Source organism: Odocoileus virginianus, chromosome 28, assembly GCF_023699985.2.
Source record: "Odocoileus virginianus isolate 20LAN1187 ecotype Illinois chromosome 28, Ovbor_1.2, whole genome shotgun sequence".
Classification (NCBI taxonomy): Eukaryota; Metazoa; Chordata; class Mammalia; order Artiodactyla; family Cervidae; genus Odocoileus; species Odocoileus virginianus.
Genome location: NC_069701.1, coordinates 25,237,868 through 25,265,618, shown reverse-complemented (window position 1 = coordinate 25,265,618; position 27,751 = coordinate 25,237,868). Strand labels below are relative to the sequence as shown.

At 42.4% G+C, this 27,751-nt stretch overlaps 1 protein-coding gene across 8 annotated transcripts; it reads left to right on the top strand.

Moving 5' to 3' along the window:
- The first annotated feature begins 599 nt into the window (after positions 1-599).
- LOC110127462 (uncharacterized) lies at positions 600-21,211 on the top strand. 8 transcript variants are annotated; one of them, XR_011484339.1, is made up of 8 exons: positions 870-957; positions 1,691-1,763; positions 6,057-6,128; positions 17,143-18,785; positions 18,907-19,026; positions 19,435-19,934; positions 20,182-20,688; positions 21,005-21,210. XR_011484339.1 is itself a non-coding variant. In XM_070457365.1 (6 exons), the coding sequence occupies exons 4-6, from the start codon at positions 18,237-18,239 to the stop codon at positions 19,447-19,449; spliced, it is 684 nt and encodes a 227-aa protein (XP_070313466.1). In that variant the 5' UTR covers positions 870-957; positions 1,691-1,763; positions 6,057-6,128; positions 17,143-18,236; the 3' UTR covers positions 19,450-20,988. The 8 variants fall into 8 exon arrangements, 1 of the variants encoding a protein (XP_070313466.1); XR_011484338.1 differs by having other exon boundaries at positions 19,435-20,688; positions 21,005-21,211; XR_011484341.1 differs by having other exon boundaries at positions 6,057-6,154; positions 19,435-20,688; positions 21,005-21,195.
- Positions 21,212-27,751: the final 6,540 nt, after the last annotated feature.

Here is a 27,751-nt window from a genome sequence, read left to right as displayed (position 1 = left end):
AAAAAAAGTTGTTTTTTTTTTTTTTCATTCTGGGGCAAGACTAAAGGGTTCTTCAATTCTACACGCTATCCTAACTCAGTAGGCAAAGAGTTTCTCGCACTGTAACAGAATTTGACAAAGGTGAAACCAAGTAGAAGAGGGTTTCTCCCTTCACAATAACAACACAGAATCTGCACCAGCTGGCCCGGGGCGTGGTCACCGTCTCGCACGCTCGGGGCCAGCCTCCGACGAAGCTGACTCCTCCGCGGGCACGGCTCCCGCCGCCCCAAAGCCCGGTCGCCTCGCAGAGCCGGGTGGACGGACCACTGGGGTCCTCCCCGCGGCAGCCGCCCGGCGGGCAGTGGACCGGCAGTGGGAGCATAACGTGACCTCGGGGTTCGGGCGCGTCGGGGGCACGCACGGCGCCGCTCACACGTGCCCCCGGAGGCCGCACACCTGGACTCTGCACTGAATGCCCGGGGGAACGGCAACCAGAGGAGGGAGACTCCAACTCCTCGCTACTCAGAGCCCCATCTCTACAGCCGTGGGCGGGCGGGAGGCCCTGGTGGGGGGGGCGTGTACCACTTCTCCCCTTCTTTGCCCGCTTACCTGCCCAGCCGATGTCCGTCGGCCGCACCGAGTCCCGCGGCGCGGCTATCGCACCACCGCAGGTTTCAGCTAGCTTCCCGCAGCTCACAGGAGTACACGTCGCAAACGCGTCCAAGCTGCCGTTAACGGCTCGGCCGCCCAGGTTTAAACCCGAAGAGCCAACCGTCCCGCCCCCCAGTCCGCGCCCTCCGTCTTCTTATTGGCCCATAGTTAACGTCTTCAAAGTCTCCATCCCGATTGGTGCGTATCTTCTCTTGGCCCGCCCCCACGGGCGGGAAGACGCCTGGGACTCGCGGCTCGGATTCGGCGAGGGCCGCACGCCGCCAAGCTCGAGCGCGTAACCCGGAACCGCCGCGGCGTCGCCAGCAGGTGACCCGAAGGGGAGGGGCGGACTTCTGAGGCTCGGTTAACTCTCCAGGTTACCGAACAGCGAGATAGCTGGATTTTGGGAGAGGCGTTCTAAACGTTCCGTCTACCTCAGGGGAATCAATCTCTTCCCTCTTTTGAAGCCCTCTCCCCCGATTCCTCCTCTTCCACCGCCCCCTCCTCCCCACTCCACCTCACCCGGCTCCGCAGCAGTCTCCCCGGAGTCTGACAAGCGCAGTTTCCGCATAAAGACCCGTATAAAGCGCAGTCCTTTCCCTGGCTTGCTAGGCTCTCTGATTTGACCCATTGTGAGTCTCCAGCGCTTGCCAACGTGACTCTCAAACTGATTCTGCCACCCCGACTTCCTTGCTAGACGCAGCCCTCGCTTAAGCTCAAATGCTCCCTTCTACTCCCTTCCCATAATCTTAACCCTTAAATGCGGTTTTGTTTACATACCTGGAAAAAACGTTCTAGGGCTTTGGGAATTCTTGAGGGTGAGGCCTAGAAGAGAAGGGTAGAGGTCTTCACAGCCCAAGGTCCCAGTCACCTCCCTGCAACCTGTGTAAAGCAACTTGTCCTTCCAAGTCCTGAGCGTTCTATACCCCACCTCATGCAAATAGGAAGGTGACATTTAATTTACACGATTTGTTAAATTCAGGATTGAGAGGGAGAAAATGATCTTTAACCTTTTCCTCCAAGCTTCAGTTATCCCTTACTCTTACCACCTTTTTCCTAGGACCTGTGCACTTTGGATTGTTGAGGAAAAAGGAATAAACAGAGGAGAAGATGGCAGAAGTCGTTTTGCAGAGGTTTGAATGACCCTACCCCTGGATCTCCAGTGTCTTAACACGCCTTTAGCGCACATTCTTTTCTCATGAACAAATATCCCATTTTGTGGTTTGGTCATCTCATCCCTGCATGTCTTTTTCATTGGCATTGAATCTCTACTTTGTCTTAGAAACAAGAGTGGACAGAATCATTTTTCTTAACTATTGCTTTGCTCATTCAACAAACTCCTTACACACATCCCTTATTAATTTCTTGTCCTTTTTGTTAGAATTTTATCTTTGAAACCCTTTAGTAACTTGAAGCATCTATCTCCTGTCACATTTCAGGTGGAACCTTGTGTTCTAAGTCGTTGTTTTTTGATGGACCACTTCATTTTCTAGCTTTGGCTAGATCTGATTTGATAATCCCCATGATTCCTTAAAATCCATAACCCAGGTCAAGAAAACTTAACCAAGGTCATCTAAAGTACAGTAAATGGAAGAAAATCCTATTCTTGCAAAGAAAACTGCATCTTCAAAAAAAATGTAGTGAGGAAAATTTCAAACATATGGAAAAAATGAAGCTACATGAACTCAATGCCCAGCTCCAGCAATTATTAACTTCTGGCCAATCTCTTTACGTATGGGTGTGATAGTAGGACCATAAAGAAGGCTGAGCACTGAAGAATTGATGCTTTTGAACTGTGGTGTTGGAGAAGACTCTTGAGAGTCCTTTGGACTGCAAAAGATCAAACCAGTCAATCCTAAAGGAAATCAGTTCTGAATATTCATTGGAAGAACTGATGCTGAAGCTGAAGCTCCAGTACTTTGGCCACCTGATGCGAAGAGCTGACTCACTGGAAAAGACCCTGATGCTGGGAAAGATTGAAGGCAGCAGAAGGGGATGACTGGGGATGAGATGGTTGAATGGCCTCATGACTCAATGGACATGAGTTTGAGCAAGCTCCTGGAAATGGTGAAGGACAGGGAAGTCTGGCGTGCTGCAGTCCATAGGGTTGCAAGGAGTTGGACACAGCTGAGAGACTGAATAGCAATCTCATTACTTCTGTATCACTATCCACATAACTCCTGTATTTATTTGAAGCACATATCAAGCATCAAAAATCTATAAATATATCAGTATGATTTCTAAAAACATAAAGGACTTTTAAAAAGCATAACCACAATCTTATCATATCTAAAATATTTAATGTAATTCCTTAGTTTCTACTTGTGCATAGGTTTTTTTTTCCCTTTACTGTGCTTCTTTAACTTAGGATCCTATCCAGTTCACACATTGTGATTGGTTGATAGTTGTGATTGGTTGTGATTGGTTCAAGCTTCTCTCATTCTACATGTTCCACCTCCATATTTCTCTCTTGCATTTCGTTTGAAGGAGCCTGGTTGTTGGTCCTGTGGTGTTTCGCATAATCTGAATTTTGCTGATTGTGTTTAAGTGATGTAGATTAACATAGCTTCCTTACCTTTTGGTGGTAACACAGCCCTTTTCCAGAAGCTTTCCCTGATTCAGCCCAACTGGTTTAATTAACCCATCTGTGTCTTTGTACATTCAAATATTGCTTTCAACTAGTTACATACTCATGCTTAAGTCAATCACTCCTTTGTGATATCTTTGCTTACCTCAGCCCTTTGTTGACATATTCAAACTCCTTCAACTGTAGCCCTCTCTTACTTCTTACTTGCATGTGTGTGGATAATAGTGTAAGGAATAAGTGAGAATGAGATCTTCCAGGAGAGAAGAGAGAGTGAATTAGAAGGCAGCTGCTCTCTTCTTGAAAGTCTCATCTGTTGAACTCTGGGAGGCTGCCCTATCCTGTTTCTGCTCCTGCCGCTCTCCTGCCTTTCAACGTTGCTGGTCCCCAGAGAGTGGTTCTTCCACCCCACCCCCTTAAAGAGCTTAAATAATTTTGTTGCTTCCTCTATTCATTTTATGTGAGATAATTTCAAAAACCTATAATGTCAATCCTACCTCTCTCCTGAGTTTTTAAAATGTATCTTATCTGCATACTCTAATTTCTACATGGATATCTTTTCATCTTTCCAAATGCAACATATCTGAAATACTACTCATCTTTCCCGTCTGAATTCACCCATGTGATTTCCAAGGGTGAATGGTATTATCATTTCCTTGTATTTTCACTCCTGATGGGATGATCATTTTTCACTCTTTCTCATCCCCATCTATCTCTTAAATACTAAGTTCTGTCATTTTGTTTCCTTGTAAAGTCTCATCTCTTCCTTATATTTTCTTTTCCCTACTAATCACTAGTTCAGGCCTAATTATTTTGTTCTTGGATTCTTTCAGAGACATTTAATAATACTGAAGGATATGGCATAGAAGCTAAGACTGTAAGCTGTGGGGTCATGTTATCTGGGCTCAAATTCTGACTCCTCCACTCCCTGGATTTGTGACCTGGGCAGGTTATGTAGATTCTGTTTTCTCATTTTAAAAATGGAGATGATTAATTTGACTTCCTTCATATGGTTCTGGGAGAATCAAATGAGAAAAGCTAGCGTAGTGTCTATGCAATAATAGCTCACTGTATATAAATATTGTATAGTATTCTTTAGTCTATAAAATTCCGTATTATTCTTATTAGAAAAATAGCTCTTGGCCTTCCCTTTTATTCTCTTGGCTCAGTCCATCCTGTATGTCATTGCCATATGAGTCTAAAACTCACAAGGTATTCTGCTTAAGCACCTGCAGTGGTCTCTGTCAGAGTACAGTCAGCCTTCCTGGGACTCTGCACCATTGAGCCTTTATGCCTTTTCAGCCTATTTCCCAGGTACCCTCTACTCAAGCTTCTAGTTAGTCTTCTTTCTTCACTCTCCTCAAAGCTACTTGGTTTGTTTAACTTTGGATTTCCGTACCCTGCATCATCTTGAGCCATCATGCCTTTTCAGCCTGACTTTCCAGGTCCTAGGATTTCCTTACCTTATCTAAATTATCCTCTTCTCTCAAATCCTATACCTCTTGAATGTTCATCTCTAATTTATCCCTTCCACTAAGCCAGCCCTGATTACTTTCAGCCTTTGGAATCTGACCTGTTTTGAAATTCATATAGCACTTACTTTTATTTCTTATTTAACATCTAAAATACCTAGACTGAGACTGTTAATGTTCTGTTTGGTTTAATCTTATCTTTTCATCCCAAGGTGCTCATTCCATTCTAGTCTTACTTTTTGATACTTCATAATAGGAACCCTTCACCAGTCTACTCACTGAGTATTCACATATCAGCAGTGAAGGATGCTGATGATATGGATGATATCATCATCCATATGTATGTATGACAAGGATGTACATTTCTCCTAGTGCCGGGAGCCAGCACACGAGATCCCATGACAAGGTCTTGAGGAGGAGGCCTGACAAGCAAGGCAGATCAGGACTTCAGGAATTTTGAAAAGCTGCCCCGGCGCTCACCTTAAAGATGATCTCTGTCTTTCTGATGCTTGCTATATTAGACTACTCCCTAATTTCTGTGACACAGGTAGACGGCCTTCCCCAATTTCTCTCCAAACAGAATCACCTTAGAACTTTAATCAACATGTCCCCCAGACAGTGGTATTCTATAAGATTATCCAGGATGAAAGGAGTGTTTCAATTTAGACCCCTTTGCTGGCATTCTAGTCTGCTTGGCAAATGCATATTAATGTAACACAAAAATATTATTTTAAAAGTGGTTAGAATTGTTCATTTTAACCAGGAATGCTAAACAGGGGCTGCCTCACTGGAGCTGCAGAGTCTTTGCGTTGTAAACCTTTTAGATAAATTCAACTAATAACTTCTGCAAAAGGACTAACCTTTGTGTTCATTAAAGAATAGATTACAGGAAAACAGCTTTGCATTCACCTAGGTCATAAAATGTCAATAGGCCCCGAGGCCAGAAGATAATGTACAAGACTCTCACAAAGAAGTTACTGTAAACACCCTGGTTTCCTGAGGGACAAGATGATGTAATGTTAAACTTTCTTCCCCTAAAAATGTACTAACTTAGAATATAAAGCTACAGTAAAAAATAAAGATTTGCTAGACTCTGCCAGACCCTGCAAACACCCCCGTCTGGTCATTCTCTCTCTCTCTCTCTCTCTTTCTCTCTCTCTCTCTCTCTCTCTGTCTGTCTGTCTCTCTCTCTCCCTCACAGACTTGGCCCTATCAAGGCTGGTCTCATGTGTCTTCTCTCTCCTTTTCTCGCCGACGCCGTTCATCCTGAGGGTACCCCTGGATCCTGCTGAGGCTGGACCCTGGCATCCTAGTGCTTATACAGGGTGTTCTTTGCTCACCTCTCTTTCTCTCCTTTTTTTTTTTTTTAGCAGTCACCAAGGCAGTGGTTGCAAAGGAAACAGCGAAGAGTCAGGAATCAGGAGACCAGAGTTCTGTTCCCAGTAAGCTGCTATCATAATTGGGACAAGTCAGTTTCTCTGTGTTTGTTTTCTCAGTTATTAAATGGAATTACATTAGATATTATGTTAATTGTTTTCAGTTCTCAAATCCTTTCATTTTAAATCTATTTAAAGGGCCAACTCAAGTATGTTATTCCCAATCATTCTTATTTACATCCTAAGCCCTGGTACTCATACGGTGCTTTTTATTCTTATTACTTTTCCAAGTATGTATTTCTTATCCTCCCAAGAAGTTTCAGCTCTTTAAGGGCAGTATATGCATAATGTCTCATATTTGGTATTATTTACCACAACTATCAAAGCTATGTGTATAATGAAATTAAGTATGGTCGAATTAAATTATTATGGGGATGGGAAGACTCTTCCACCAGCAAAGGAGACTCCATAATTTAGAGGCTCCGCATTGCTACATTTATCATCCCATCTTATAGTGTCCTATTCTTTTCTAATTGTAGATACACAGTATGAGGTTCTGTGTTTGGTTTTCAGCAATTTCAGCCCTTAGCTCCAGGAGGAGCTAAAGGTCTGCATGGCACACGCAGAAGCTTCCAGTCATTTATGTGGTCCTTGAGCTGGAAATTTCAAATCCCCGAAGTCATCCTCTTACCACATTGTCTGACACGGGGAGTAACTAGGTAATCTTAATTGTTAGATCTCCACATAAAAGTTTTAAAGTATAAAGACACAGTCATCTGATTCCTGTTTCTTGAAAGTGGCTGATTAGGAGTATTGGGTGGAGATACACTGCTTATCTCTATTTCCAGATCTTGGCATGGACTGTCACTGCTATCTATACTACTAGAAATAGTCATTAGTATCTTTAAATCTAATCAAATTAGAGAGCCAATTCAGAAGCCCCAGAACTGATTCAGAAAACTCATCTTTAAAATTCTCTTCCTCTAAAACCATTCTCGGGCTTCCCTGGTAGCTCAGCTGGTAAAGAATCTGCCTGCTGTGTGGGAGACCTGGGTTCGATTCCTGGGTTGGAAATATCCCCTCGAGGAGGGCATGACAACCCTCTCTAATATTCTTGCCTGGAGAATGTCCACAGACAGAGAAACCTAGCAGACGCAGTCCATGGGATCACAAAGAGTGGGACACGACTGAGCGACTAACAGAACCATTCTCAGAACCAAAATTTGTATTAGAGATACAGATTCAGTAGGATTGATGATTGATTGACTGATTGAATGGTTGACTGAATTGGTTAACATGATTATGGACACCCAGAGGTCCCACAGTCAACTGTCTGCAAGCTGGAGGACCAGGAAAGTCTGGTAAATTCAGTCTGAGTCCAAAGGCCTGAGAACCAGGATTCTGGGTGCCTGCCCTGGCTCAAGCAGAGAGCACATCTGCCCTTCTTCCACATTTCTGTTCTGTTCAGTGGATTAGATGATGCCCACCCTCATTGGTGAAAGTGATCTTCTTTACCCAGTCTACTGACTCAAATGCTAAGCTTTTCTGAAAACATCCTCACAAATGCACCCAGATATAACATTTATCAGCTAGCTGGACACTGCCTAGCCTAGTCAGACACAGAAACCCATCACATCTTCCACATGCACCCCTCCCCCTGCTTTAATGTGACTTCTCAGCCTTTTCTCCTGAGCTATGCAGTCACATATTTACGGCCCTTTTGCCATCTTTACATGAACGGCTCACTTACCTCTCAGATGTAACATGTGTGAGTTGAATCATCTCCCCTTTTCATGCCACACGTCGAGGATTCCTCAGTGAGTAGTGATACTTCTACCCAGTGGCATATAGCAAGTACTTGGGAGTCTTTGATATTCAGTCCTCTCTCCCTCCTAGTAGGTCAGTACCTTTTCACTCAAAGTGTATCTCAGATGCTTCCATTTTTCTCTGTTTTTAACTATTGAAACTCTAATCAGTCAGTTCAGTTCAGTTCAGTTGCTCAGTTGTGTCCGACTCTGCGACCCCATGAATCGCAGCACGCCAGGCCTCCCTGTCCATCACCAACTCCCTGAGTTTACTCAAACCCATGTCCATTGGGTCGGTGATGCCATCCAACCATCTCATCCTCTGTCGTCCCCTTCTCCTCCTGACCCCAGTCCATCCCAGCATCAGGATCTTTTCCAACGAGTCAACTCTTCACATGAGGTGGCGAAAGTACTGGAGTTTCAGCTTCAGCATCAGTCCTTCCAATGAACACCCAGGACTGATCTCCTTTAGGATGGACTGGTTGGATCTCCTTGCAGTCCAAGGGACTCTCAAGAGTCTTCTCCAGCACCATAGTTCAAAAGCATCAATTTTTCGGCACTTGGCTTTCTTCACAGTCCAACTCTCACATCCATACATGACCACTGGAAAAACCATAGCCTTGATCAGATGGACCTTTGTTGGCAAAGTAATGTCTCTGCTTTTTATTATGCCATATAGGTTGGTCATAACTTTCCTTCCAAGGAGTAAGTGTCTTTTAATTTCATGGCTGCAAGTCACCATCTGCAGTGATTTTTGAGCCCAAAAAATTAAAGTATGACACTCTTTCCACTGTCTCCCCATCTATTTTCCATCAAGTGATGGGACCAAATGCTATGATCTTAGTTTTCTGAATGTTAACGTTTAAGCCAACTTTTTCACTCTCCTCTTTCACTTTCATCAAGAGGCTTTTTAGTTCATCTTCACTTTCTGCTATAAGGGTGGTATCATCTGCATATCTGAGGTTATTGCTATTTCTCCTGGCAATCTTGATTCCAGCTTGTGCTTCTTCCAGCCCAGTGTTTCTCATGATGTACTCTGCATATAAGTTAAATAAGCAGGGTAACATTATACAGTCTTGACATACTCCTTTTCCTATTGGAAACCAGTCTGTTGTTCAATGTCCAGTTCTAACTGTTGCTTCCTGACCTGCATACAGGTTTCTCAAGAGGCAGGTCAGATGGTCTGGTATTCCTACCTCTTTCAGAATTTTCCACAGTTTATTGTGATCCACACAGTTGAAGGCTTTGGCGTAGTCAATAAAGCAGAAATAGATGTTTTCTGGAACTCTCTTTGCTTTTTCCATGATCCAGCAGATGTTGGCGATTTGATCTCTGGTTCCTCTGCCTTTTCTGAAACCAGCTTGAACATCTGGAAGTTCACGGTTCACGTATTGCTGAAGCCTGGCTTGGAGAATTTTGAGCATTACTTGACTAGCATGTGAGATGAGTGCAATTGTGCGGTAGTTTGAGCATTCTTTGGGATTGCCTTTCTTAGGGACTGGAATGAAAACTGACCTTTTCCAGTCCTGTGGCCACGCCGTGTTTTCCAAATTTGCTGGCATATTGAGTGCAGCAGTTTCACAGCATCATCTTTCAGGATTTGAAATAGCTGAAATTGCATCACATCCACTAGCTTTGTTCATAGTGATACTACTAAACACTACATGCCATGCATCTCCTAATCAGTGTCTTCTCTAAACTGTTCTTCCCATAGCAACTAAAGGAAGTCAGTCTCCCTGGTTTCTCATCTCATTAATCTGCAGCCCTCTTCTTCCTTGATTTCCTTGAATAAACATACCCTTTTAACTTGCCTTTGGATCTCTGCACATCCTTCCCATCCACTATTCCACACTGAACAAACATTCTTCCTTCTTTCTCTCAATGGCACCATCTCCAGAACTCTTCCCTGACCACCTAATCATTTCGTGTTTCACACCCAGGACCCTCTTTGGATTGTTAATAACACATGGTTTTGGTTTAGTCACTAAGTCATGTCCAACTCTTGCGACCCCATGGACTGTATCCTGCCAGGCTCCTCAGTCCATGGGATTCTCCAGGCAAGAATACTGGAGTGGGTTGCCATTTCCTTCTCCCGGGGATCTTCCCGACCCAGGGATCGAACCCAGGTCTCTTGCACTGCAGGCAGATTCTTTACCGACTGAGCTACGAGGGATCTATCAACCTTCATTGTTTTACCTGATTACTTGTGTGTATATTTCATGAGAGTAGCAACCACTGGCTATGATATTTATAGCTGTCTTCTCAGCTCCTGAGACAATTCTTCATATCTAGAGGTGGGATCAGTGAATATTTGCTGAAGGAATGAAAGCCTTGAGACAATGCCTCTGCTTCTCCTTGAAATGAACCCTTGAGAAGAGCAGCCTAATCCTGTGGCAATCACAACGTTGTCCAGCAGGGGGTCTTGCCTGGGAGAGAAAGTATTTCCAGGGGATCAGATCTGCTTTAGGGTCTCTCCACTCCACTAGTGGAGGAGGCTTTCTATTCCACTTTATCAGCTTTATTATTGAGGAATTTAACTGCATTTGATTGTAGTCACACTGTAAACTGCTTACCTTGAAATTATGTGTGATTTGAGAGTGGATGTTATGTGTGAGGGGAATAGGCAAAAACATCAACTTCTTTTTACATTCCTAAAATCGTTTAAAGTTATAATAGCCATCTATTATTTTATAGTTAGAAAATTAAATGAAGTTAAAATGTTTAAAAATAAGGAATATAATTTGGCTTGGAAATAATAATGCTGCATGATTAATTTCTGTAATGGCTTTTACTGGTCCCAAGAGACCTGGCCTCAAGCGTAAAATATTTCTTTGAGCAGAGTCAGACTGAATCAGACTGTTTTCTTTATCTGCTGTTTACTTGTTTTTCTTCCTAATCTTGAATTTCTTGTGCCATTATAGCTTCATTTCTTTTGGTTTTGATTTGTCTAATTCTGACTTGTGTTCTGAAGGGCACTGCTCTTTCAAAATCAGGGCAGTTCTCCTTCTTTTGTTTGAAATTTATTTTATTGAAATATAGTTGGTTTATAATGTGATAATTTCTGTGCTACAGCAAAGTGATTCTGTTATATATACATATGTATGTTCTTTTCCGTTATGATTTATCACAGGATTTTGGATATAGCTCCCTGTGCTGTGCAGTAGGACCTTGTTATCGGTCCATTCTACATATAAGAGCTTGTGTGCGCTGATCCCAAACTCCCACGCCTTGTCTCCTCCAGCCTCCCTCCCTCTTGGCAACCACGAGTCTCTTCTCTGTGTCTGTGAGTCTGTTTCATAGATGTGTTCATTTGCGTCGTATTTTAGATTCCGCGTGTAAGTGATATCACATGGTATTTGTCTTTTTGACTTTCTTCACTTAGTATGATCATCTCTCAGTCCATCCATGTTGCTGCAAATGGGATTATTTCATTGTTTTTTTATGGCTGAGGAGTACTCCATGCACGTGCGTGCATATACCACATCTTTTTTACCGATTTGTGTGTATGTGTGTATGTATGTGTGTGTATATACCACAGCTTCTTTATCCATTCATCTATTAATGGACACTTAGGTTGTTTCCATGTCTTGGCTACTGTGAATAGTGCTGCTATGAATGCAGAGGTTCATGTATCTTTTTGAATGACAGTTTTTTCCAGATGTCTGTTGAGGAATGTGATTTCGGTATCATATGGCAGTTCTATTGTTAGTTTTTTGAGGAACTTCCGTACTGTTTTCTGTAGTGGCTCAGCACAGTTCTTTATCTTCCCTCCAGGGAGGGAGAATAGAGAAAGATTCCATACTTTTTCTGAACTAGTATGATCTTGCAGTATTCTGGGAACAATATCTGTGCAAGAAGACCATCATGCTGCCAAGGTTTTCTATTCAGTGGTTCATCATAGAGAGCCATGAACAGAAATAGCACCTGCAGAGGCTGTGGATAGGAACCTGCTGTGCCTGGAGGTGGGGAGGAGGAGGAAAGGGCCAGAGACGCTGTGGCTCAGCAGATATGTACAGTGGGCGGCTCCCTAAGGCTGCGTGTGCAGTGTCCTTTCCGAAGAACTCAGAAAGGGACTGGATTCCAAAGTGGGCTGGCTCCATCCTAGGGCAGAGGAGGTGTAAATTTGAAGCTCTTAATAATGGCCGGGAGAGAGCTCCTCTTTTCTCTCTCTGGCCAGAAAAAAGAAAAATGTATATTTATAGAAGGGGCAGAAAAGATGGGGGTATTTGGTGTGTCTGTATTAAAATTTGTTCCTGTGTCTCTCCTTCTATGCCATGAGACACCGGAGTATCCTTAGAAGAAATTCCCCTTTTTATTTAAGCTACTTTGATTCCTATTACTGGTACTTGCAAACAATAGAATCCTAATTAATATTTGCATGTTGATTGCAAAACTGCCAGCCAGGTGTTATGAACTAGGTTAAATTGGTTACATCTGGAGAAAAGAGAGAGCAATAGAGGCTGTAAGAAACTGGACAACCCTTGACTGAAAAGGTAGCAGCTCTGGAGCTCGGGCTAATGGTAGCCATGTAGTATTTCAGGTTCAGCACTGACAATACTTCATTGATTCAAAATACACAAAATCTTTTTTAATGTGGATTTTAAAGTATCCACAGATCTGGATATTTGTGTGACTTCCTCTGGTATTTAGTGTTGCATAATTAAAAAAGCACGACTGAGCCACGAAGGCCAAACAAAACACATTTGGTAGCAGAATACATGAGTAGTATTGATTTATGTCTTCAATCACTAAACTCAGAAAAAACAGTCCCTGGGACTTATTTTAATTGTCAAGGAACCCACGGATTTGTCTCATGCTAATTCCCCATGTACAGTCACACTGCATTTTTCTGGTGCTCATACTCTGTACCTGGTGAACTCATGGTCCATTTTTTATTTATGTCTCAGGCAGTACTCCCAGGAAACATAGGCCATTTTCCCTTTGCTGAATGGAAAGGGAAAATGGCCTCTTAGCCTCTGCTGACTGACTGAGACCTTCATTGAACCCACTGGCTCATTTCTCCCCCAACCCGTTGCCAATCCCCCACCACCCCTGCAAGTCTATGTCTTTAGAACATCTTTGTGTCCCACAGCAAACCCCAAGGCAGGCCCACTGGCTTTCAACTCAGTGTCCACTCCATACACGAACAGGGGTGGTTTAGAAAAGCTCTCCTTGGGGTCCCCTTTTGCTGTCTTTGCTTTTCCCTATGGTCACTGTGAGGAGCTTCTGCCCCATATCAGTAAAGGACAATTATGTAAGGGGAACTCCCTCCCAATGTCCCAGACAGGACATAGGGCAAGATTTTCCTCTGCCAACCTGTCAAACTCCACTTCTGGAGCCCTCCAGGGATAAGTGAGATATTTGCTTTCTTGTTCTTTCTGCCAACCCTCCCAGCTTTCTCCTGGAGCTGGAAAAGTGGAGGACACTGATTTATTTTCCTTCCTCTGAATCATACACATCTTTCTATGATACAGTAGACCTAGGCATTATAGTCTTTGGGCACATTCACTCTCAACCATGAAGTTTTCTCTGAGTACTTCGGTTTTAATTGTTGACTTGAGAAGGAGCTAAAGAGAGTTGGCTAATCCCTTTCCATTTTTTTTCCCACAAACAGTTATCTGGCCTTTGAGGCTATTGTCTTCTACATAATCTGATTTTGAATGTCAATCTTTGAATAATGTCGCCTTGTTTTAGTTGTGAAACAAATCCCATTTCATCCCTGGATAATAAAGTTGGCTACTGCAAATGCCAAAAGTAAAATAAAGTCTGTTATTTTTTATACTTTTTCCCAGTCTTGGAAGCCATGGGATCTGTGGGCAGGACTCTGGTTGCCAGGCTATATCTATCTACCTTAGTCTCTAATAAGAAGGTTAAGCTTCAACCTAGAATGTCAACTCTAAACCTTACATATTCTCTTTTAGGCCAATGGAATGTCTTTTCTCTAGTCTTCCTCTTTAATTAACAGTGGGAGAGCTCTTCTTCAGAAATCTAAATTTATGTAGTATTTTACTGTGAAAATCTTGAGTCATTGCTTTCTCCAATCCTATGTTATGTTGCTCCCTTCCCTCTGCCTCTCAAACCATTTCTCTAACCCCAATACCTTGGCAGGCAGTTTTTCTCAGTCTCTGATATGTGGTCACAAATTGAACATGCTAATTTCTGCTTCTATCCATAAGGCCAAATGCTTGGTCCAGGGCTATTAATAGGTCAACTACTTTGAAATCCTGATAGTATCTAATCCAGATCTCTGCAGGCTGTCTCTCACTCTTGTCTGCCTCTCTGCCTGAGGGCTGACTGCCTTTCACACTTAAGTGGGTTGATCCAAGAGCAATTCAAGCCACTCTTCTCCAGGCTCTGTGTCCATTCTTCTTATAACGCCCCCTTTAAAGGACTTCTCTTGCAAGTTTATTTAGGAGTAAAGGAGATTTGTATTATCATGTTCACTTCTGTACTAGTTACATGTAGTTGATGGTCCATGTTAGTTTTAGCTCCATGAGAACCTTTGTTGAATTTGATCTTAGGCACATTTTAGAATTCTTTGGTTTTGCTCCCAATATACTAATCATAGTCATAAGCATCTAATGAACATTTTCTTGTAGTAAACACTCCTAAACCATTTGCATATGTCATCACATTTCATTGTCATTGTTAGTAAATTACTTTTAAAGATTAACTTAATTAATAGTAGATATATACACTAAAATTAGTCTATTTTTTTAATTAATAAGGAAAGGAAAGCACAGAGAAGTTAACTTGTGCATGATTGCATCGTCAGTGGGAGGCATGTCTGGAATTTGAAGCTAGATAGTCTGAAGCACAATGCTCAACTGCTAAGATGCTGCTTGTCGTGGTTTGGGGTTCTATGGAAGAAAAAAGAGAGGGAAAACCACACTTCTCCTGCCCACTCATTTATTCCTAGTAATACCACAATAAAAGGTTGTAGGAATGTTTGCAATTGTAGAGTATTATGGTGCTTGAAAATGTGTGGTTTAACAAGAGAAGCAAAAATTTTAAACTATACACAAAATATGCCTATCCTCATGGTTTGAGGGGCATAAACCCCAAAACCAAAGAAAACTCATCACAGGTGGACAAAATCCAGCTCCTGGCTATGGTTGTCTCTCTGCCCTCTTAAATCCTCTGTCGTGTAAATCCCCTCTATCTTTTTGAAAAGGTACCCTCACATGCCCTAAGTCCTACCCTCAGGAACAGACATACTTCCTGCCCCTGAGTATATATTCTGATGTACTATAAGTCACAGATTCTTTCACCTAAAGTGCATTGTTCAGACAGGCATTGGGGTTGTATTTAAGGAAAAGATCCTCAGTAGCCTAGAGGAAAACAGTAGGAATGCTCCGTGGTCCAAAGGTCATCATCACTGGCATGCCCATTCAAAAGGGTTTTGAATCTTGGGACGAATAAAACAGTCCTGGATGGTGTTGCTGGCCCAAGTTCCCTCCTGCTTAAGATCACTTATCAGCATAAGGTGTGTATGTCCTCTGAGATCTTGCTTGCTATTCAGCAGGAAAATAATAGTATTCATGCACCTGCATACACACACACACACACAGGCTCACACATGTGAACACAGCCACACATACCGAAGCTTATCATTCTCTGAAAAATTGATTCTCAGAGACAACACAGTCAATTTAGTTCATAATCAGTAAGAGAAATACTCTCCTAAATGTAATTTGCAAAAACTTACACCAACCCTGGGAACATTGTTTCACCTTATTAGGCAGAATGATAAAAGGACCTACTTCATTTATTCTCCTAAACCATGGTCAGTGACCTCAGATATAGAGAAATATGGGATATAGATCCAGTTTTTTTCAATTATTTTATTGAAGGATAGTTGATTTACAGCGTTTTGTGTTAATTTCTGCTGTATAGTGAAGTGATTCAGCTATACGTGTATATTCCTTCTCATATTCTTCTCCATCATGGTTTATTACGGAACGTTGAATGCAGTTCCCTGTGCTATATAGTAGGTCCTTGTTGTTTATCCACACTGCATGTATTAGTTTGCATCTGCTAGTCCCAAACTCCCAACCCTTTCCCTCCCCCATACTCCCTCCCTCTTGGCGACCACAAGTTGGATCCCATTTTTATAAGCAATAGAGTCTTGTGGTGCCTGATTGCCAACCAACGGTTGCACAAAGACTTGGCTGAAATTGTGAAACTGCTGTTTTTGAACCACACTTTAAGGCTGACTGTTGTTCACTATTCTCTTTGAGGGAAGGAAGACAGCAAGATGGTTCATTATTCTCACATTACAAATCAAAAAGCAGATATGAGGGCTATTCTTCTGAGTACATAAAAATTTGTGACTTACAGCACAGTGGTTATCAGACCATCCTACCTTTCTTATGTAACCAAAACCTTCCAAGACAGTTGCTTTACATTCATAGAATTTGGCTGTCTAAAAAGTAAACAGTTTGAATCTTAAATGACCTGTGTGGCCTAAGATATAACCTGTTGTGTGTAATGACAGGAACAATTTGTGGTCTAGAAGTCCTTCCCCTTGCCTGCAAGGTAAACAAAGAAGAAAAAAATCATCATTAACCTCACCCTTGTGGCATCCTAGCTTCAGTGGAAGAAGCATGTTATTAATTAGAGATAAAGGGCCCTATGAAGGAAGAAAGGTCAGGAAAATATAGACAAAGAGACAAAGGTTGCAATGGTATCACAAATGAGGCCTGAGAGAGTGAGCACTTCCCAGGGTACAGTTCCAGACGCTGTAGTCACAGCATGCAAGAGCTGTGGCCCTTCGTGATCATTCTCTAACTTTGTGGCTCTCATTCAGCCTCTCACTGTGGATAGAGTTGAAGAGTTGGGGTTTTGATTTTTCCCAAGATAGGGGAAATGAATAAACTCCAGGTCAGGTCTTTGGGAAGGCAAATAGGGAAGAGGAGAATCAACTCAGCATTCAGGACTCGGGAAATTGTGCCTGACTCTGCGCTAGGTCTGGGAATAGTCTTTTCTAATGATCCTGAACCAGCTCCCTCTGCCTCCTCCTGGAGAAGAGTTACTTGTAGCTAGGAGTTTGGCATCCAGAAAGGCTCTTGGGGCCTCCCAGAAAATCCTGATGAGAAGGGAGGTCTGGAGATGGGGAAAGATACAAGGGGATGATTCCCAGGATACTTGAGCTGAGTGCCTTTTAGAGATCAAAAATCTTTTGGACATTTCTGAAGTCTTTGATTATTCTGAGGAGTAGCGCTCCTGATGTCACTCTGTTTCCATGAATGACAGCTTAGTTAATTTCCTTGCAGCTCACTCATCTGAGAGAAACCAGTCTGTGCTGAACCTGAGTCCCTGACTTCAAAGGCTGTTCTGAAAGAAACTGTTCTTGATCTTCCGCCCACTCCAACACACAAGACATGCCTCCACCTACTAGGAGTTAACCTTGAACATGTCCCTCTCGCCACCCCCACCGTTGGGTTCTTCTCGACAAGCCAGAACTCAGTGGCAGACCATGGCTGTCTGTGGACGGGTGACCTCTCAGGGTACTCTGTGCTGACTGAAGCCTCTATACCACTCCAGCTGTGGGACTGTATGGCCCCTGAAGTTCCAAAATGCTAACATTTGCCAAAACTCTTAGCTCTGTTATGTCCTTGTGCCTTGGCATTGGGGAGCACGTTCAGTTCACTTTTGCCTGGGGAAATAGAAATAATGAATCCCATAGAGTCATGTTGCAGAGTGGTAGGGCTACCACATTTCCACTGTACAGCTTTATAACAAAATAACCTTTTGAAAGGGTTCTCCCACAAAGTTAAAGAATCTCCTGCCATGCTGGGCCTCACGTCTAAGAGGGGAAGTGAAGTACAGCAAGAAGAGTGTAAGTTCCACAACAAAAACTCAACATATCACATCTGTCATGTCAACTAGGATAGTCTTTAATATCACGACTATGAGATACACCTACAGAAATATTATATGGAGTTAAGGCAAGATATTCACATTGTTATTCTCAGGCTCAGGGGCACAAAGGGAATTTTATTTACTTAATAAATTTGGTGTAATTCCAAATTTCTGTGACTTTTATCCTGAGAATAATGTTGTTCAAAGTGGCTGAACAAACACAGGGGAAAGGTTTGGGTTGCACAGATTTGTGGGTTTCAATCACTGACGCAGGAGCATCTTTCCAGAGGGAATAGGAGGGCTTGCAGGGCTAAGCTTCATGCGCTGAGCTCAGATCCCCTGGGACTTCTGTCCATGAATTTCTGTGTGGGTCTCACATGTTTTGAATGCAAGACACGCAAAGGTGGTCCCTAAGTGAATTACTTCCTTGACAATGGCTGGTAAGTCTTAAATCCCAGCCAGGCTTTTGGGAACCCAAGTTTCAGTGGAAGTTTGCCCATGAATAATGTTTTCTCTGATAGCAAGAGAGAGATTTTATTTTTTTATGGAGAGGGTATTTTTCTTAGCCATTCTCCCCATCTCTTACTGCCATGTAAGGAGTCAGGGTGCGGGTCACTCTGGAGCTAGAGCCCTGGGAGCTCTTCTCCGGATTCTAGAGAAGAGGAGACACCATGATGGAGCGGATGATAACAGCCCACTAAATCAGACAGCTGTGCGCCTTGTGATACTTGGAGAAAGATGCTGCGACTCCCAGTGCTCCTGGTCATCAGTGGTGAGATGGAGTCAATTATTCCCAACCTACGAAGCTGTTCAGAGAAGTCAGAAGATGAAGTGGGTCTCATGCCCAAAGACTGCTGAGACGCCCAGCAGGTCTTCATGTTTGGCCCTTCCCCGTCGCCGTTACCCACGAGTGAGTCTATTGCGTCCTAACAGAGACAGCAGACAGAGCTCTGAGAGGTCCTGTCTCACCTCTGCGGTCACGGGGCACAGCGACGTTCAGGACCTGTCCGAGGCCACGCCGCACACAGGGGACACGCCTGGGCTCCCACCCCAGGTGTGCGCGGGGTCCTCTCGGATGAAGGTCACATGAAGGATCTCACCTGGGTGGGTGGTGTGTCTGGCTCTGGGGATGAGCTTGTGCAGGTAATCAGCCCCCACACTCCCTCCCTCCCCAGAAGGGCGACCTGCCATCACCACTGCCTGTCTTCTGTGCGGTGGCTCCTGCCCGCAAGGTGAAGGCCAGGAACCTGAACTCAGGCCGTCACAGCAGAGGCCCCATTCCCGGTGCCTCCCAGGTGAGCCCCACTCATCGTTCCATCCAGTTTCTCGTCAGGTGGCTCTGATTATCTGCTCTGTGCAAGGCATCCTTCTAGCTGCTGAGAAGAAAGCAGTGTACCGCGTGCAACTCTTGTGTTTGTGGAACTTCTGTTCTTGTGAGGGGAGAGAGACAAAAGAGCCCCAAGGAAGGAGAAGCTAGAGAAGGACAAAGTGGGTTAAGTACTCTGGAGAAGATGTCAATAGGAAAGTGTAGTGAGGGAGTTTGGGGTATGCGCATGTACACATGTGTATCCTTAGCTCTGACTTTCTCATCCCGTCACATCCCCTGTCGAGCAAGTAATCGAAGCATTTTTTCCTCTTTCTCCCCATCACTCCTAGCATTTGTCTCTCCATTGTAATCATTCTTGGTCTTTGTCCCCACTCAGAATTTTAATGAATAAAGCTGGAGGGAAGCGAGGATCACTTTCACCTTGTCGCCTGTTTTCCTGGACTGTCGCATCCATCTCAGAGCGGGATGCTCCACCGGGCAGTCAGACTGTATCTGGGGAATCGGCTGAGGTGAGTGTCCGGGAGGGTTGTGGTACCTTAAGGAACCTGAGAAACTCACTCCCAGATGCTCAGTGGCCCCAGCTTTGCTGTAGCTGAGTGGGCATCACATGGATGTGGATATACACCTGTTGTGTAGACCAACAGGTGGAAATACAATCATGTGAAGAGGTATTAGGGAGAGAGATTCGATGCCAGCATTAATTAGTATTTTATGATAGATCTAATGAAATGAAACAGGACATCTGCTTGGCCTGTGTTCTAAGTAGGTGGAAATAGACAGGATGTACTGTCTCCTGGGAACACTGGAGAGAGAGGATTGAAGTGGACTGACCTGAAATTTATGACTTTGCGATTCTAGTGGGACGCCTGAGGGCAGGTAGGTGGTGGGGATAAAAAAGGCTGGAGCCTCCTACTGGGACCTTGGCAGGAATGGGCCCCCGGATGTTCAGGTTGCTTCTGATGAGCATGTTCACGGTGCTCTTCATGAATGAGAGTAAGCCTGGTGAGGGTGGTCCTTGGTGGGCAAATGGGTGGGCAGAGAATGGATGGGGAGGAAGAGAGGGACTTGGTGACTTGACTGGTGTGAGGTGCTTCAAGGAGAATTTTTCTTCTTCTCTCTACAGGAGACAGAGTCCTGACAACGAATTGTACGGTGTAGTTCATTTTCAGTTCTTGGATAAATCATGCCACAATGGGAGGGGACATTTTTGAGTTCTGTTCACATTATCTCTCTACCCTCCCTGGCTACATTCCCCTTTCCCCACTGACTATTCTGGTGTCTTCTTTTAGCCCCCAGCCTTGGGTGAGAGGGGGAGATCTTTAACCTCTTGAGGGGAGTAACGACCCCCTGACAGAAGCTGGGAGGGTGTCCGCATCCCTCCTGTGTGTGTTACACCACTGAAGTGTAAAGGTGTCCAGGTGGGGGTGGGCTTCTGAACAGAATCCCTGTCCCTAGAATTCTGCATCAAAGTTTTCCTGTCTTCCTTTAGTCATTCAGGTTTGCCTTTCATGTGATTTCCACAATGGATACACATGCCTCCATAAGATGCGATCTTGCTGGAAATTTAAAGTGGGTAGCCTGAAGAGAGCTTGTGTCACAGACCACTTTTACTATTATGATCGAGTTGCAGGTAAGTGGGGTTAGAAAAAGACAAAAGATACTATCAGTGGTGGCCATGATCCCTGGACTCAATACATGCAGGGAGACTGGGACCATTGCCAGGTGGGAAAGTGGGATTCTCCGTACACAGACCTGGGATGGAGCCTGTCTGGGAGGCAGCTACCTTTTGCCTGGTCCTGTTTAGAGAGACATAGATGAAATGCAGACATAGCTTTGGGGCAAGTTTCCTGTGTGTAGGAGATTTTTGAGGTTCTAGGGAGATGTCATTGCTAGGAAGATGGTGAGATCAAACAAGGTTATCACATTTACTTTTCCATTCTTTTTAGATAGATATAACTACAGATACTCAGTGCTGTCTTGTAGGACTTGTGAAGAGGGAGCGTTCCTGATATTTCATGACTTATATAGAGAAACATATTGTTGCACTGAAAACAATTGTAATGATCCTGAGAAAAACCAGGACATTACAAAGATAAAAATGTCGTATCCCTAAAACAACAAATAAAATAATGATGATTTTTAAAAACCATCTCTCCCAGTTATTTTTTCCTTGTCCTTACCCCCTGGCCACATCATCTCACATTTTCTCAGAACCCAGACCCCACCACTGTATTCCAGTAGACCCACTATGGGTGCTCTGTCTTTCTTCTGATATTGCTTCCATTAACAGAAAAGTACAAAGCCATAGGCTGCCCAAAGCCAACTCTGCCTTCTGGATGGATTCTCATCTATTAACTACCTGATATCTCCTGGCATTCTTTACTTGCCCTTAGATCTGATGCTAAATTCAGAGTTATAAAGTTTCTGGCAAAGGGAGCAGAGTATTTTTCTGATGGAGCTTCTGCAAGAAGGTCAGGAGAAAGCAGAGGGGATTAAATTAGGGACCAGAAATCACAAGAGATTGTGGGAATATTTGGGAGGAGAGTAGAAGAGGTATTTGTTGGCGGCCGGAAAGGACTAGTATTCAACAGGGGCTCGGGAAAGTCAATGTGAAGTTAGAAAACACCAACTTCCCTGAAAGGAATAGTCAGTATACTGCACTCGAGAATCTTAGGATTTTTGTTTGTTTCTAATCATGTTATCTTATTTTCATGTTCAAAGCCAAGTATATCAGGATGGGCACTTGGCTGAGTGCTTGTCAGCTACCCTGTCTCTTGGCATGTGAGCCGTACTTGACCACCCAGTCCTCAAAAATATTTAAATATTTTCTTACATTCAGTGTGCTCATGGATAGAAAACTGAAGTCTTTCATCTACTGCACTGTCCTGCAACAGAAGATGTCAAAGAGAGAGAAAAGTTTCAGATCTTCACTGTAGTTTTTATTAGAAGATAATAAGCTGTGAAATGAAAATAATTCACAAGTTATTACTTACTCACTTTTGGTTAAATTTTTTTTTTACCATATTAACCTTTCTGTGTGCTAGAATTTATAGACACTGCTATTTTTTAGGTGTATAATTATATGCACATGCATCTATATATATGTAAAATATATCATGCTTTGTAATATTCCTCTTGATAATTGGGCTTATGATTGGTTATTAGTTCTTCCATATTCTATTTTCATAAATAGAAGATATTTTTAGTGTTTTATCATACAAATTATTATTTTATTATACAAACTAAATATTTTCAATTTATACTGGAATTTCCCTCAAATTGTATCATGTTAGAGTGAATATTATACTTTAACATCTTGCAAAGTAGAAAATGTGGTAGAGCCTTCCATTCAGGGTTGTTTAATTGGTTTATAAGAGTAGAATGGAGATAGTAGCAGCAGGTTCCAAATATGAAATGATTCATGGGGGACTCACTGTGATGTGTGATTAGTTTCTAGAATGGCCTCAAATCAGTTAAAACTAGAAACCAAGAGGAAGCTTCACATTAAAGCCGAGATACAACGTGAGGACAGTTCTGGTGCAGGAAGGGTAGCAGGCACACACTGGGTGATACAGATGGAGACTGACGCCACATTGACAACTAAGGTGGAAGTGAAGATTCTGTGAAGCACCGTGGCAAGGCCCCTCAAGTCTCATCATCGCATCCAGAAGACTGCAGGTCCAGGCTTCCCAAGTCTGTCCTGTCTGCTTGCTGTCTTGGGTTTCCATGAGATTCTGACTGCCATACTGCCCCATGTGACAGCCCCCATCACCCCCTACTTTTCTGGGTCCGGATGTGGTACCACTTCACTCCTTACATTTTACAGAAACAAATGGGAAGCCGAGGGAACAGTGAGGGAGGCCAGTCCCTGAGCAAGTGCAGGCACTCTAGATTCAGGTCCAGTGTTCTCTTCCAGCCAATGGTGCCTTGGTGGGTGCTGAACCTAAGCTGGCAAAATTGATCAAATAAGACAAAGCAATTGTATGGAACTTTCAAGCTGAAGGGTTTATTAATATTAGGAGAAACAGGATTTCTTTCATATAAATGTGTGTCAAAATCATAGATTTCCAAAAGAAAGGCGTTCATTATTGAGAATTGTCAGAAAGTCACATCTCACAACTTTTGTTTGCAAACTTTATACAAGTTGTAATTGTATTGGAATCCAGGAACCTGGGTCTAAAGTCTCAATAGGCACTGTTCAGAGACATTATATGATGGACGCTTTCAATCTGACCTCATGTTTTCGTGGACTGGGCTCTAAAACAACTGCTGAATTTCAAACTGTGCCTCATGAGTATTTGATACACAAATGTATGTGGATTTCTTGATTTATGCTGGTAAGGTACTGCTAATGGGGACAAAGAAAAACTGGAAAAACAAAAAATGATTTGTACTCAGTCTTTCAACCACGTGGGTATTTATTTGTTCTGTCAGGGAGGGATTCACTGGGGCAGGCAAGTTTGCCCACTGGCTCTCAGGCAAACTCACGGCCACCCGGAAGAATGCTGTGAGCTAGCTGGAGCTGGGAAGAAGCTGTGAGACAGGAGGCTGAGGTGTTTACTATGGAGTTCCTGGGTTGGTTGCAAAGCTTTGCTTAGAACTGTCTAGGCAAGATTATGGCTTGCATTTGGGACATGTTGGAGGCTAGCAGTATGGTTTATAAATCTCCACAACAAGTAGGATAGTAAAAAGAAAATTCCCATCTAAAAAATCATAGTCTACTAGAGTAGTGTAAGCCTTCAAAGATCTCAGAAATATAGAATTCTGCCACTCACATTCTTTCTGAAAAAATTCCTTCTGAGGAAGAAAGGAACTATTAGTAGAAATGAAACTGAGCAGGGGGGAAAGATTAAGAAATAGGTAAAAGTTCAAATATTGGTAGGGGAGGAAGCAAGAGATAGCAGATCTTGGCTATTATTATAGAGATTGCTTTATAAAGACAAAAGCAAAGTTTACTTTGCTTTCAGTGCATTCAAAAGATGAAGCTAGTTCATAGCAACACTATTTATAGTGGCCAACACATGGGAGCAACCTTAATGTCCACCAACAGATGAGTGGATAAGCTGATACACACACACAAACACATATATACACACTGGAGTATTACTCTGCCATATAAAATGAAATATTGCCATTTGCACTAACATGGATGGATCTAGAGATTTTCATACCATGTGAAGTTAAGTCAGAGAAAGACAAATATTATATGACATAACTTGTATGTAAGACTAAAAAAATGGTACAAATGAACTTATTTACAAAACAGAAATAGACTCACAGGCATAGAAAACAAACTTATGGTTACCGATAGGGAAAGGGTGGGGAAAGATTAATTCGGGATTAATAGATATATGCTGCTATATATAAAATAAACAACAAGGAGCTATTGTATATTGCAGGGGAACATATTCAATATAATAACATAATGGAAAAGAATCTGAAAAAGAATTTATAAATTATATATGTAATATATATAGATATATGACTGGATCAAATGATGTATACCCAAAACATTGTAAATCAACTATACTTCAATTAAGAAAAAAAGATGAACCTAGGAAATGTCACCTAGTCCTTTTCCATCTCCAACGTAAAACTCTCCCTATGGAAAAAATACAAAAATATACTTGACATAAAAGGCCTGCAAATTAACCCCATGTATATATTAGAAGAAAAATGAAACAAATCCCATGCATATAGAAAACAATACCAGAAAAACACAGCTCCAAAACAGAAACTCAGTGGGACATTTCAAAGTAAACTAAGTGAAAGAAATGAGGGAAATGATAAAAAAGTGAACTAAGGTGAAAGAAATGATAGAAATTCTGAAAAATTATAAATCAAAAAGGATTCAGTTGCTTCTTTTCTAAGAATTTGGTCTAAAAGTCACTTGGGCTGATGAAGGTAGGTCTCCATGAAGGAGATTAGGCCCAACATAGGGTACTGGAAGCCCAAACTGGGGTGAGGATAGCATCCATGCATCTTGGTACAGACTGCCAGAGTCTGACTTTGGTGAGGACAGCATCCACGCAGAGTGCAGTAGTGGTGCAAGTATGTAAGCCAAGGGTAGTTGGTGACTGAGTCGATTGGGTCTAGTATTGGTTGTTAGTGTCCACACCGTGTGAGAAGGGCAACTTATGTAGAGATCAGTGGGGGCCAGTGAAGAGTATTAGAGTTCAAGTGGATGAGTGTGGTGGTGGCGGTTTAGTCACTAAGTTGGGTCTGACTCTTGCAACCTCATGGACTGTAGCCTGCAAGGTTTCTCTGTCCATGGGATTCTCCAGGCAAGAACACTGGAGTGGGTTGCCATTTCTTTCTCCAGGGGATCTTCCCGACCCAGGAATCAAACCTGGGGCTCCTGCATTGCAGGCAGATTCTTTACTGACTGAGCTATGAGGAAAGCCCCAGAAAAGGATGCAGAGACTGAGAGTTGTGAAGAGGGCATCTGCACAGGGGCCAGCAATGGCAGTGGCCAGAGGTGGACGTGGCGGCCCACGTCGGGTGAGGTGGCAGCAGTGGGAGTCTGCTTTTGTGCAGTGGAGACGGACAAAACAAGAAATGTATTGAAGATGAGCTCTCCTCATTATTGTAGATCCTTACTGTTGAAGGACTTATAAATACAGAAAGAGGTAATACTAGTATGAATTGTAGATGTAAGTGTGTGTTTGTGTTTGTGTGTATATACATTTGTTCTCTGACTCTGGGAAGGACCAAGGAGCAGTGACACCCAGTACCCTGATTTTTGGCTTCCAGATATCTTTTCCCGCTAAATACAAGTAGGACTTCTTGGATGGAAAGTGCAACAGGCTTCTTGGACCTTGGACTATTTCACTGTGGCAGATTAAGGAAATGTTCTAAGAATGCTGGAGAATGTTGACAGATCTCAGAATTAGACTTGAAGGGATGCTTTCTGGCCAAATCTGAATATCAAGGTATGTATCATAATATCAAAATAGAATCTGTTAAATGGAATAAGAATTGTGAGTTTATATTTATATAATCAAATACATAAATGGGGAGAAGAGAAAGACTTCCCTTAGTAGAATGTCAGCTAATAGACACAAAAGAAATGTTTGAATGAAAAAATCACCAGCTGGCAACAATCATGGTAAGAATTAATTTAGGTGAGAAATACTAATGGATGCTAAAGCTAGGTAGTGAAAGTGGAAAAATAATGGATTGTTCACATAATCTCAAAGAATTTCCCTACCAATAGTTGTTAATTACCAAAAAATGAGTGACCTTATAGAAAAGAAATAATTTTAATTACCATCAGTTAGCATCACTAGCAATGGGATGAAACAAAATCATGTACTATGTGATAGGATACATGAAGAGAACACAGCATCACTTCTGTGATAATCCTGCCAAAGATCCCTAACCCAAATCTAATCATGGTAAATGTTGGGTAGTCCTAGTTTGAGGAACAGTGCACAAAATGCTAGCATATAGTTTTTAAGGTCATGAAAAGAAAGAAATGACTATGGAACTATTCCAGATTAGAGGAGACTGCAGAAACATGGCAAATATATGCAATATTATAATCCTGGATTGAATTCATTTGCTATATATGATATTATTGGGAAATCGGTAACACCTAGGTTGAGGTCTGTGATTTCATGATGGAATAATGTACCAATTCTATGTGATGGTTGTGGAATGGCTACAAAGGAAAATATCCTTGTTTTCAGAAAACACACACTAAAGAATTCAAGGATAATGAGGCATCATGTCATCAACTTACTCTCAAATGGTTCGGGGGAAAAAAAAATCCTTATGGTATTAAAAAGATTACAGCTTAATCCAAACTAAGATCAGTCTAAATTGTATGATTTAGAGTTTGGTCCTATTAAATACAATTTGAGAAAAGAAAAAAAAAACATATAGAAAAGCTGAGATGTGTGACAGCTAGCAAACAAAAAATTAACAATGAGGGACATTCAAGATATCCCTGTAAAAGACATTTCAAAAATGACTATTACACTTTTGGCTCTGGTTAGGATGTGGAGAGTTGTTAGAAGCAATGTATTCCTCTGTGATAAATAGAAAAAATGGATAAAATGACACAAAGACAAATACCTTAAAATGATATTGGAAATCTGTGGGTTCAAATGAAAAAGAAACTCAATTCCAGAAAGAAATGAGTGCTTTTGAGGTAAGAAAAGACCATCAGGAACTTTCTTCCCTGGAAACAACTGCCAAGGCTTTTCAAAGTGCCTAGAGAAACAGGCTCAGCATAGAAAGAATGCCTGAATAAGAGAAACCAGCATAGTTCTTTTAACAGCCTCTTAGGCAGATGTGATGGTTTGGAATCTGTAAATTTCTGCTAGATGTTAGATGAAGGAGATTATGCCATACATAGATCTAGCTCCCACCGCCCCAAGGCATGTGAAGTCAGTGGTGAACTGAAACCAACTCTTCCACATAGTCCTGACCTGGCTCAAATATTGATTGGATATAGGAGAGTTTACTCCCTCTAGGAGGTAGGTATCACTGTCTAGTATGCTGAGAATATAATAAACATTTATGTGAAAGTGAAGAAGCAGGAAAATGTAACCATTAAGCTAGAGAAATACAGTCTGAAGAAAATACAGTCGGCCCTTTGTATCTGCATAGCCATGGATTCACCTGAAGGATGGAAAATATTTGAAAAAAATTTTTCATGAAATTCCAAAAAGCAAAACTTGAGTTTT

What these genes read in the sequence shown, in the direction of transcription:
- LOC110127462 (XM_070457365.1), top strand. Translation starts at nt 18,237, where the DNA reads ATGTTTTCTCTGATAGCAAGAGAGAGATTTTATTTTTTTATGGAGAGG. An exon ending in CGCCTGGGCTCCCACCCCAG is followed by an intron (nt 18,786 to 18,906) that starts GTGTGCGCGGGG and finishes CTCCCTCCCCAG; the next exon opens with AAGGGCGACCTGCCATCACC.